The 12,581-nt window shown below is 39.7% G+C and overlaps 1 protein-coding gene across 2 annotated transcripts; it reads right to left on the reverse strand.

Moving 5' to 3' along the window:
* Positions 1 to 671: 671 nt before the first annotated feature.
* On the reverse strand, positions 672 to 12,371 carry hadhb (hydroxyacyl-CoA dehydrogenase trifunctional multienzyme complex subunit beta). 2 transcript variants are annotated; one of them, XM_086190528.1, is made up of 16 exons: positions 12,286 to 12,371; positions 11,005 to 11,077; positions 10,660 to 10,701; positions 10,475 to 10,571; positions 10,281 to 10,325; positions 9,880 to 9,979; positions 9,340 to 9,427; positions 9,056 to 9,243; positions 8,774 to 8,954; positions 6,650 to 6,771; positions 6,014 to 6,093; positions 5,871 to 5,918; positions 5,534 to 5,621; positions 5,132 to 5,206; positions 4,889 to 5,053; positions 672 to 1,100 (listed from the first exon to the last, which is right to left on the reverse strand). In XM_086190528.1, exons 2-16 carry the CDS (start codon positions 11,069 to 11,071, stop codon positions 1,065 to 1,067), a joined length of 1,422 nt encoding a protein of 473 aa, XP_086046654.1. In that variant the 5' UTR covers positions 11,072 to 11,077; positions 12,286 to 12,371; the 3' UTR covers positions 672 to 1,064. The 2 variants fall into 2 exon arrangements, with proteins under 2 accessions (XP_086046654.1, XP_086046655.1); XM_086190529.1 differs by lacking the exon at positions 12,286 to 12,371 and adding an exon at positions 11,899 to 12,188.
* Between the last annotated feature and the right edge of the window lie 210 nt (positions 12,372 to 12,581).

The raw sequence follows: 12,581 nt of genomic DNA on the forward strand, positions 1-12,581 counted from the left end.
ATAGATTTCTGAATTTTATGTCTCTGTTCTCATGCTTGTGAAGTGAGTGCAGTTAGACAAACTGAGGCCACAAACACGACTGTGCACCAGGATCCAGATGTTATTATACAGTTTATTTCTTATGTAGGGATAATTTTCTTCAACTTGGATTTTTTGAACATTTTTAGGGATTTGAAAGTCCTCTTCAAAGTCAGTATGACTTTTTTTTTCATTATCAATTATTCTGTCAGGTATTTGTTTCAGTGTTAAATGTGGGGCAATAGTTACAAAAATCCCTTATTACTCTCTACTGCAATAAGGCTAAAAATGTCTTATTCGTAAAGCCATTCACCTGGAGCCCTGCGGCACTGGTGTCAGATAAACCTTAGAATAGTTATAAGCTATAAGCTCTATTTGTCATCCTCCCCAAAGCCAGGCAGGAACATAGATAGCCTTAGTTCCTCTTTGCTGCAGTAGGCAGTGAAGACCCATTGAAACTGGCTGACCGCTAGTTAGTTTAACACAATGAATTCTAGAGAATGCTGAAAACAATTCAACACCTTTTAAAAATTCATTGTAAACCGGGGCACTACAAGAACCCACGTGACAAGTATATAACTTTGTTGGAATCACTTTATATTAAGCATGTGCTGTTAGTAAATATTCTGAATGGAAAAAATAGACACAGAAGATGAGTTTCGGTGTAATTATCATCACACCATTTAATTCAAACATTTCATAAGAAAAAATATTACAGCGTTTAAACATTAGCCTGTGTAGCTCCTCTGAATGCTTCAACTTTGCTGTGCTACATTAGACTCAAAATGATGACATCATGCGCCTCAAACTCCACAACATCAAAGGCAACTTTCTTCGATATCATTCTGCTATAAATTAACAGCCTCTAAGCAAAGCTGAATGTACACAAGGTTCTTCACACACACTTACACTCATACTGTATCTGACTCCTCTGATCAAGGCAATGTGGTGGTTTTATGTACACTCTGTTGTGAGGATGTTAGTGTGTGTGTTCATGCTGTCAAAATGAAGCTGAAGATCAGATTACAAGTAACGATTCACATCCTTTACTGAGGGTAGGCTTCGATCACCATGGCATGACCCTGGAAAACACACAAATATGATTACATCAACAAAACAAATCAATAGCACCATGGTATATTTTGTTTGCTCAGGGAGGAACCATCCCTAATCATAGTTTGTGTGGTGGACGTGTGTTGTAGTTTTGTTTGTTGCGGAGGGCTGTGAGACGGGTGGGCCATAAAATGGGTTTGAAGCAAACAATATGGATGTCATTTATAATTTAAATCCTGCATATTATTTTTCTAAAATAACATACATTTTAAAAAAAATAAGGGTAATTTGATCTAAACTAGTCCACACCCAGGGACGTGCATTAGGGCTGAACGATTAATCATTTTGAAACCGAAATTGCGTTTTGAAAAAACGCGATTTGTGAATCGCAACGGCCGCAATTTTTATTTTTTCAATCTTAATATTCAATCGAAGCGAGTCTGATCCAGTGTTTACGACACTGTGGCAATTGCCGTCCTACTTGAGCGACAGTCGTGCTCACCAATCACAAGTGCTGCGCTCTCTATTCGAACCAATCCGAGGTGTCTGTTCAATAACAAGGTAACACTTTACGTTAACCCAGCGTTGCGACAGTAGCAAGCATGGCGTCTTCAGCAGAGCTTGAGAAAGAAGAAACTCCGCCTGATTTAGTCCGAAAAAAAGCAAGCACTTTGATTTTATGGGATTATTTTGGGTACGAAACCACCGACATCCAACAAAAGAACGTTTTGTGCAGGACCTGTCGGCGTAAAGTTGCTAAATCCCGAGGCAACACCACAAACCTCCGTCAGCACTTGTACAACCACCACCAACACCTATACGATGTGTATATGGAAAAAATAAATAAATAAAATAAAAAATATATATCGCAAATTAATCGCAATTGCAATATTGCTCAAAATAAACGCGATTAGATTTTTTTCTCAATATCGTTCAACCCTCACGTGCATCACAACTAAATGTACAGCTAAGGACTTGTGATTGTCTTGACCTTGCAGACCCCACACCTAAATGAAAACAAAATTATCAGCCTCCCTGTGTAAGTATTTTTTGAAGTATTTCCCAAGTGTTGCTAAGCAAAGCAAGACATTTTCAAGACAGCATTTATAATCACAGTAGTTTTCTTTGGAAAGCCTACATTACTTCTACTTTCACAAAATAATGGGATTATTTCAGATAAAAACAAAAATTACCAGGGACAATATCATTAGCTCCCTTAAGAACTGACCTTTTTTATTGAGCCATAGCACAAACCACTGATATGCAATGATGTGCTTTAACTTTATAATGCTCAAAGCTTTCAAAATCAACTTGAAACTGGGGGTTATCTTCCAATTTACACCCAGTTTAAAAACTGCAGGTTTTGAGCTGTCACTTGAGGAAGCATCATGTCGAAAACAAAAGAAATCAGTTTAGACTTGAGAGAAAGAATTTTTGATGCTCACAAAGCAGTAGGAAATACGTTATCACACCGCTTTTAAGTGTCAAGAACTGGAGTGAGAAGTATAATCAAGAAAATATAAAGAGCTACCCAGTACAGAACAAGACTGGCAGAGGTAGGAAGTGAAAGATTTCAAAGACCCTGGAAAGAAAACTAGTGAGACGTGTCTGAAGACCCCAGAACAACTGCCAAGACACTAGTGAATGACCCAGCCAAGTCGGAAATTGTAGACTCAAAGCGAAAAATCACTACAGCCCTGCACAGGAATGGACTTCGAGGTTGCAGACCAAGAAAAAAACACCACTTCTGTGGAAGAGACACATTCAAGCAAGACTAGCATACCGGAAGATGAGATCAAACCATAGCTCTTTGGCAAAAGAGATGTTGCTCATGTTTGGAGAAAGACGAGAGAGTCATGTGACCCAAACAACCCTGTCCCCACAGCAACAGCTTATTTGGGGATTTCCAGTCAAGTTTCAGGATTCATCATAGCACAGAAACAGCACTAGTCAAAGTAACTGATGACCTCAAACTGGCATCAGATTAGGGATTCGTCTCTGTGCTGGTCTAGTTAGATCTTAGCACAGCTTTTGATACCTTCACATCCTATTACACAGACCGGAACATGTCATTGTTATTAAAGAAACTGGACTAAACTTATTAAGGTCATATATACTTGGTCATTCTCACTCTGTACTCGTTAATGATTATTTTGATTATTTAGCAGCTATGGTTATCCACAAAGGTCTGTGCTTGGACCAGTCCTCTCACTCTATATCTGATTCTACTAGGTCACATAATAAGAGAACACTTGATTAATTTCACTGATATGCAGATGACACACATCTGTACTTATCAATGCTTCCACATGCAATAAATCGGCTGACAAAACTGGAGGCCTGTTTGAAGGAAATAAATCATGGATGACCCACAATTTTCTTTTACTAAACTCTGACAAAACTGAAGTTATTGTGCTGGGCCAAAAACACCTTATCTAATGAGAATAGCTACCCTGGATGGCATTACCTTTGCCTCCAGCTCTACAGTAAGGAACCTGGGAGTTCTCTTTGATCAGGATCTGTCCTTCAACTCCCACATAAAGCAAATCTCCAGGTCTGCTTTCTTTCATCTACGTAACATCGCTAAGATCAGACACATTCTGTCTCAAAAAGGATGCATAAAAACTAGTCCATGCTTTTGTTACATCCATGCGAGATTACTGCAATTCCCTCCAATCAGGCTGCACCAATAAGTCCCTAAAGACTCTCCAGCTGGTCCAAAACGCTGCTGTCCTCTCTGTCTTGCTATACTCACACTTGTTACTAACTTGACCTCTTCTATGTGCTTCCCCACTTCCCAGATGCCTGGCTTATGCTGCTGCTGGGAGAAGCTACAGACCTAAAGAGGCTCAACCTGCCACCCTTAGTATCACTATTAGTATTAGTACTTGTAGTATTTATATCAGTGTTCTCAATACTGTACAACTATTAATATCAGTATTCCGTTTGCTAGCACATAATTGCTCATATTATGCTGAAACTGCTTGCTTGAATAACTTGTAGATGCTATTATTGGTAGCTCGTTGTTTTTGATTGCCGTCTTTCTCTTTCCAACCTATTCACATCCCCGTCTTTCCCCATTTCTCTGTCTTGATCTCTGTTCCTCTCTTTCCTTCTCGATATCTGTCTTTTTCCATTATCTATTTATTTTATTATGTCTGCCCTGCTCTCCTGCTCTCTTTCCCCCCAAACCGGTCAAGCAGACGTTGCCATTGAGCCTGCATCTGCTCAACGTTCCTGCCTGTTAAAAGGAAGGTTTCTGTCGCTGCTGTTACCTGATGTGCTTGCTCATGGAGAATTGTTGGGTGTAAATAATTTGAAGGAGTGTGGTATTAGAGCTGCTCTACTTGTAAAGTGTCATGAGATAACTTTTATTGTGATTTGGCGCTATACAAATAAAACTGACTTGACAGTGAAACACAGTGGTTGGAGCATTATGCAGTGGGGATGTTTCAGAGAGTCTGGAAATGTGGATCTCATCAAGGTGGGAGGAATCATAAGGAAAGAGGGATTAATGAATATTTTGAAAGAAAACGTCAAGCAGTCAGCAGCAAAACTGGGCCACCTGACAAAGAGAAAAGTGGCTGAACAGATGGATGGAAGGATGGATGAAGTTTTCTTCATTTTATAGTAAGATAACATTTTTTTTTTATTATGTTAAGAGTTGATTTGATATAAATAGAAAATGGGAGCACAATGAAAAATGGCAACATTATAGGATAACTTTTTAAAATACATATCCTGTGAAATTACTGGCAGGCAGCAAATAATTCAAATCGTGAGGAGTAATTTTATAAAAAGGGGAAAAGTGTGTCACCTGTCCTCCAGCAGCACAAGCCGCCACCAGTCCATACTGTCCTCCCTCTTTTTGCAGGCGGTGTGCCACTGTGGTTACCAGCCTGCAACCTGTGGCTCCAAATGGATGACCCAACGACAGAGAGCCTCCCCACAGGTTGAACTTCTCCATGGGAGGAGCACCCACCTACACATCCAAATACACAGATATTTGATCAAAATTAAGCATTTCTTGGTTGAAACAGAATTCAACAGCAGCCTTTACCTTCGATTTCCTGCCCATGTATGTCTGGGCGAACCAGTCTGAGTCCATAGCTTTCAAATTTGCCATTATCTGGCCCTGGAAGTGCACACAAAAACACACACACACACACACCAGCAGAGTTACCACATATACCAGAGAGAAAACACATTGATTCCTTCTGATTCAAAAATACTGAGCAGTGCAGGATGTGAAGAAGAGCAGTCAAGTCTCCACATCTCCTTAAATATTCATGTCCATGAATAACTCAGGCTACAATTGCATTAAGGCAGACACTGAAATAAGATCAATACCTCTGCTGCAATTATTCAGAAAAAATGCAAATCTAATCTACCACTTCAAGACTGGCAGGATATCAGCTGAATAAAACACACACCAATCATGCAAACTTTTGTGATAACTTACAGCAAATGCCTCATGGAACTCAAAGACGTCAATGTCATTCATGGACAGTCCAGCACGTTCTAGGACCTTGGGTGTACCGTATGTTGGCCTGAAAGAGTCAGAGCAGAAATAAACAACAGCTTTTGATTTTATTTTTGCCCAATCCGTCCAAGAACACACCGATGTAGCTCTCTCTGTTTTAGCTAAGCTTTGCAATGCGTTTGTGTCAGGAGTTTTGTACCATATATCTCAGACAGGAATGTTCATTTGGTTTGTTTGAATTTGAATAAGGAATAAATCATTGGAAAACAAAGACAAAGCATCAATAGGTGAAGACAGAAAAAACAGTGGGACTCACCCCAAAAGCAGCTGATCTTTGGGGTCCTGAGACACATAGACAAAGTCTCTGCCAGGATGAAAATTTAACATTATCAGAACATTGACTGGAAGATCCCTGGGGACATTGAGGTTTCTCTGCCAACCAGAGGGGGCTGCATTTACCTGAGGTAGGCTTTGGGCTTGTAACCCATAGCCAAAGCTTTCTCCTCCGACATGATGAGGACAGCTGAGGCACCGTCGGTCTGAAACACATAAAAAAGTAGATGAAAAGACAGAGGAATGTGTCATTACAAAGCACAAGACTGAGTATTTGCTTGTTTTCAAGAGAAGAAACTGGGGAGGATAGTTCAGCCCATCAGTAGTCACCGAACTATACCAGATATGTTACTATTTAGCAGCAGAGGAATGTTGAAGACGATGAAGCCAAATTGGTTGCAGAATCAAAAATATTTCGTGTCTGTCGTGGGCCATGTCTGATGACTATCTGTCGGTCGGTCTACCTCACTGTCTCTCTCCGGTCAACGCCAAACCAGTCAAAGCAGGTAGCCAGTCCATATGGATCCTGAGTCTGCACTGCGTTTCAGCCTGATTTTTCTTCACAGCTGTCACCAAATATTTGCTCAAAGGAAAAGCTGGGTCTCTATAAACTAAACCAATTAAACAAGTGTGGTTTTAGATCTACTCTAAGTATAAAATGATATGAGATACCTTTTGTTGCATGTTGATGCCATTAAGAAAAAAATGACTTGACAAATGATTAATAATTTGAAACATCAATCGCCAGGAGACTGTGTTTACCAAGAAAGAGGAGTTGGCAGCAGTGACTGTGCCATGAGGTTTAACAAAGGCAGGTTTCAGTTTGGCCATCTGCTCAGTGGAGGATGGACGTATGCCATTGTCCTTGGAAACAATATCACGACCTAGAAAGACACAAAGTTTAATTAATTGTCATGTAAAATTTCTAAAATTCTCTCTATATTAGTTGTTCAAATACTGATTCCAACTTTGAAATCTGAAAATTTATGTCCCACCCGTTCCTTTAACCACATCAAAAAAAAATTCTCAAATGTGTTCATGATTCACTTCTCCACAGACGTGCATCTTGCGAGGCAATCCTTGTTTGCTAGAAATTGTTATCTGTTTTTAAATACACCTTTGTAATAATTATCATTTAAGTTGATTTCAAAACTGAAAAATTAATTATTGAAGAACTAATCCATATACAGGGATGATCATCACAACTATATACAGCATTGAGGAATTGTGGTTGTTGCTAACTTGCAGACCCCAAACCTGTACTTCGAGTAAAGTTTGGCAAAAAATGAAAATGAACAGTGTAACATTTAGAATCATGACAATGTACTGTAAGTGATTAGAAAAAGCTCTGGAGTTCTTTGAAGCTTTTACAAAAGTCTTAAATGTTTTAATCCATTACAATTTTTGCAGTAAAAGAGTTAGCATGTTGTATTGAATCCAAACAAATTGTAGCACAACAAATGTGCAATGAAATAAAAGAAGTGAGCAATGACATCAAAACATATACTTGAGGACACGACATGAAACCGAAGGAGTCAATAAATGAGAGATGACAAAATTAAGAAAATCTATATCTTTTTATATGTGTGACTTATTTATGTGTTATTTCTGAAAAAAATGTCTATACCTGTCTGATGTGATATCAATCTGAGCTTCTGACAAATCAATGTTAACATCGTTGTCAAATGACAAATAGTGTTTCCCTAGTATTGTGATTGCTACATGACAACAACATAGATTTGTAACTGCTATTAAAAGAATTTAGACATCGTGTTTATGCAAACCAAATCTACCATCTACCACAATGTGGGTTGCAATGGCAGAGTGGGGCTGTTTTTAACCCAGAAAAAAAAAAAAAAAAAAGATTTTGAGCCAAAACAATGTTTCATTTAAAATTTCCACCCATCCAGTTTCTACCGTTAATCCTGTTAAGGGTCACGGAGGGTGGGGGTGGGAGGGGGGGGTGGAGCCTATTCCAGGGGCCTTTGGGTGTGTGTGTGTGTGTGTGTGTGTGTGTGTGTGTGTGTGTGAGTGTGTGTGTGTATACACCCTGGACGGGTTGCCGGGCCAACACATATAGACAGACAACCATTTACTCTCACAGCCACGCCTACAGCCAACTTAGAGTGTTCAATCAGCCTAGTACCCTCTTTATCTCTTTGGACTGTGGGAAGAAGCCAGAGTATCCGGAGAGAAGCCACGCACAGGGAGAACATGACAACTCCACACATAAAGATCCTGTGCCTGAGCCGAGGCTCAAACCTGGAACCGTCTTGCTGTGAAGCAACAGTGCTAAACATTGCGCCATCTTGCCGCCTTCGTTTAAAATCACTAAAACAAAAAAAATAATGCTTACTACTGGGACACTTCAATCTCTGTGTATGACAATTCTCTGTGGCCATGTGCAATTTCATATGCATTATACTAAGATACTAAGATGAGCTGCCCAAATGCAGTCCCTTCAAGGGGGAATGTGGCTGACACTATGGGATTCTGCTATAAACAAGATTGCTTCATAGCAACTGAGCATGTCATATTTGCTCAAAATTATGTTTAAATGTTAGTTTGCTTAACTGTGGCTGATGTACATTTGCAGTATACTGGGTGTACATCTTGGTCACTGAAAATATACATAAAACAGCGCAGTTAAAATTTCAAAATCGCATGCATTAATCTTCAATATAAGTTTAAAAGATTCTATCCTGTATTTTAAAATAAAATACTTTTTTGTGAGCTTGTTCTTCTTGAAATGCTTACATGCTGGATAGCAAGTTAGCATAAGACTGCTGGACAGTCCGACAAACTGACGGAATGTAGCCACAGGAAAGACCAACTAAAATTACAATAGTTGCAAATGTCAACTTTGGGGTGGGAAGTCATTTTTACCTGGCACTTTAAAGGAAATGACATCCTGTAGCAGAGCTGCATCCTGAGCGGTTTTGGCCAGAGTGTGCGATCGCAGCGCGAACTCATCCTGCTCCACTCTGGAGACCCCGAATGCAGCAGCAAGACGATCAGCGCTGTGTCCCATCGTTTCAGCAGTGGAGAACTCAGCAACAGCAGGAAGCTGCACGGACAAAATGAGGAGGGGATTTAATGCTGTATGTGGTAATTAAAAGAGAGAACCCATAATAATGCCACACTCGTAGATATGAGGTGAAAATATACCTCTGGGGAAAGGTGGGCCATTCGGATGCTTCCAATCAGACTGAGCCTTTGGCCAAGGGTCTTTGCCTTGTTGAGGGACAGCATGGTCTTCCTCATCTTGCGGCTGTGACGGATAGGAACATCAGACATAAACTCCACTCCACCAGCCACAACAGCGTCACACTGGCCTGCAGCAATCAAGCCTACCGCTAGAAATAAAACAAACAGAGGTCAAACAGGAAGTGAAATGAAGGCAAATATGCATGGGTCAAATGATGAGGACAGGAGTACCTTCCCTGACATACCTGAGGTCATGGCCTGGTTGGAGGAGATGCAGGCCATGGTGACAGTGTGAGCAGGGATCTTGTCAGAGAATCCTGCCCCCAGAGCTGCCTGAAATCACAGGGAAGCAGGAAGGAGAGACATACAACACATGACAAATGCGTTGGCTGGATTCTAAAACAAGATAAAACTGCTCCATAAATATGTCCTTGCATATTTCATTCACAGCAAACTATATTTATAGCAAACTGTTTTGTCATTTTTTTTTAAAGCTAAAATGCCCTATATTTACACATTCCAGGTCCTCACATACCAGGACTCCCTGTTTTTCTTTGTCATTTAGTATTTGGCAGGAAATTGTTTTTGCATAGGCAGACACTGACATTATAGCTGCAACTTTTCACTACTGTGATAATTCATGGACTAATTGGTAGACTCATCAATAATCCTGAGTTGTTAAGATGCCTCACCATGCAAGACCGAATATAATGATCAAGGCTTATATACAGTATCTGAAACATAGACTGGAGACATGTGAAGCTCCACAATTTGTGTGTGATTACCTCTCTTGCAACATTGCTTGTCTTGACCTCCTGAATGACTGTCCCATAGATAATGTAGTCCACAGCATCTTTGGGTAAACCTGTCTTATGCAGCAAACCCCTACAAAAAAAAAAAATCAGTTCACAGCAGCGTTAAGAAAAAGTGTTAAAAGAATGAAAAAAGATAGACTGACGGATAGATGTATGAACAGAACCGGATTCTTATCATATATGAGTTACAAAGGGTATTCTAATAAAGCCAGTAGGTATAGAAAACTACATGGGGCAAAAGTATGCAGCCAAATGAACTGGAATCAGTGTTGATAACTGAAACACAGACTGTTTAAGATTTACAGCATTTAATTGTTGCCTTTACAGTGTTGTGACACTTACTGCATCAACACCGCATAATATAAACTTACTGTAGAGCGGCTCTGGCCAAGTCATGGGGCATTAGGTCAGCATAGCTGTAAAGACAAATTCAAGTCACTGACACCATCTTTCCTACAAAGAGGAGTTTGACATTTAGACGTCCTTGAAAACTAAAAGATCAAGCCAACCATTTAATTCTCCATAGCAAAACTATTCACTTATCAGTCTAAGAATGAAGACATACGTGGTTCCAGACATAAGGAAAGGTGTTCTAACTCCTTCAACCAGTACTATGTTCTTCACACCAGGCCGGGCCAGTGTCTTCTTGCTCTTTGCCTGAACTGGAAAGACAAACACAACCACACAGCAGGTTTGACAAATTTGGATGATTGGGAATTTTGGTCACATAACTTCATTGAAATTTCTTACCCTGAGCCTGTAGATGTGAAGTTGTACTGAGAGAACGAGCAGCTGGGAAAAAAGACACAAAGTAGATTTACATCTCCCAACACACTTCACTAAATGCATTTGCAATGTGTCATGTGATTATCTGTGCATCATGAGGTGAAAACCATTAATTTATAGAGCAGATATGTATGTAAACATGATTCAACTACCAAGCTGTCACAAGACCTGACAGCAGCCACATACTGTATTATTATTAATGACATGCTTCCAATGATAAATGTGCATCCTGTATTTCTGTCTCAATTGCTATATGCAGAGATTTCTTAGACCTGCACTTTGGTACCTTAATGGTTCAGGAGTACTCACCAAACTGCACAGCCCAGGCAGGGCTAACTGGGGAGCTACGCATTGACTTCAGCAGCATGGATGCCATGATGTTCTTTAACCAAAAGAATAGTTTAATAAAATATCATAATAACACTCAATGGAGTAATTAATCAAATATGATCAAAATAAATATGATCAGCTCATACTACATAAAAACAGTTGATCATGCCTAGTACACTAGAGAAGGTGTGTTGTGTGACACTTTTCCGGATTATACTGCCAATAATGCAATATGCAAAATAAGGAAGAAGCTGTGGGTAGTGAGGAACAATGCTCTTCCAGATTTTTGTATGGAAATCTAAACTAATAACTTGTGCAAAGATCATTAAAAGGCAAATAAAAACATTATTCTAAAAAACGTGCTTCTTTGAATCCCAGTGTGAAAAGTCTGATTTCTAGTGGTATTGGTCCACAAACAACATTATCAGCCTCTGCACGGAACAGTTTTCCAATTCTTCTGAAATTCCCTGATCACCTCTGAGTACTTCTAGCTTTCCTTGTCGTAAGTGACTATTAATTTTTCATTCATTTGCACACGATCCACTGCAAAGGTCCTGTACATTTAAGAGTGCAGCCCGAGTGCGCGCGCGCGCGCGCGCACACTGCCTCTTATGAGGCACGAAGTAGTTCTGTAGGCAAAAGGTCAACTGGATGCAAAATCACACACAACAAAATATGTTGTGCCTCATTTACTATGTTTAGTAGTTAGCTTCCTTTGGCTTTTAGCTATGCGATTTTATGATACATATGAAGTAGAAAATGGAGGCTTTAACTCACCCTGAGATTCACAGTTTACAGAGGAAAGCAGCTGGTTAAATGTACTGAAATTATCTACTGAGTGGGGGTAACATTAAGAAGTCCTTAAAAACTTACCTTGTGCGTCTTGTTATACAAGTTACTATGACATATGAACGACGGTCACCCAGTACAGCCTAGCCCTCCCTACATTGCCTTTGACCTTTCACCTAGATTTCTATCCAGAGAACGTCAGACACTCAGCCCCATAACCTACAATAATAAATGGGCTGAAAACAGTGAAAATTATGTATTAGGCTAAATAGAATTGTCTTTAATCTCTAAAGACCTACCCTAAACATTTTCAATAGGCGCATGTTAACTTAGCTTGAAACTAGCAGCACTGCCATTTTTACCTTCTCCACGTTTTTAGATTAAGTACGCATTTTAAACAACTCCTGTAATAGTAAATAAAAAAAATGTCCTACTTAGGTACTCAATGTTGTTGACAAGGATAACATGTACCTGTATTTATACGATGTCCACACCGTCCCAGCTTCCCTGCCTAAAAATTGGCTGAATGCAGAGCTGCTGGACTACAAAGCCCACTAACGCTATCAGGGACCTTGCACAATTTAGCTAACCTAAAATATGCCTGGAGTAAATACGGCAGCGACTGTTAGACGTTCACGTATTTTCTTGGTTTAAGGAGTGATCTTAACTATGTTGTGAAATTTAAAATATGAATGAATATATATGCATGGCATGTCATTGTGTCCCCTTAAGAAAACATTGATAATTAAATACAAGCATATTATAGG

Source organism: Aulostomus chinensis, chromosome 20 (assembly GCF_037954235.1).
Source record: "Aulostomus chinensis isolate RoL2024-O1b breed Wild chromosome 20, RoL_Achi_v1.0, whole genome shotgun sequence".
Taxonomy (NCBI): Eukaryota; Metazoa; Chordata; class Actinopteri; order Syngnathiformes; family Aulostomidae; genus Aulostomus; species Aulostomus chinensis.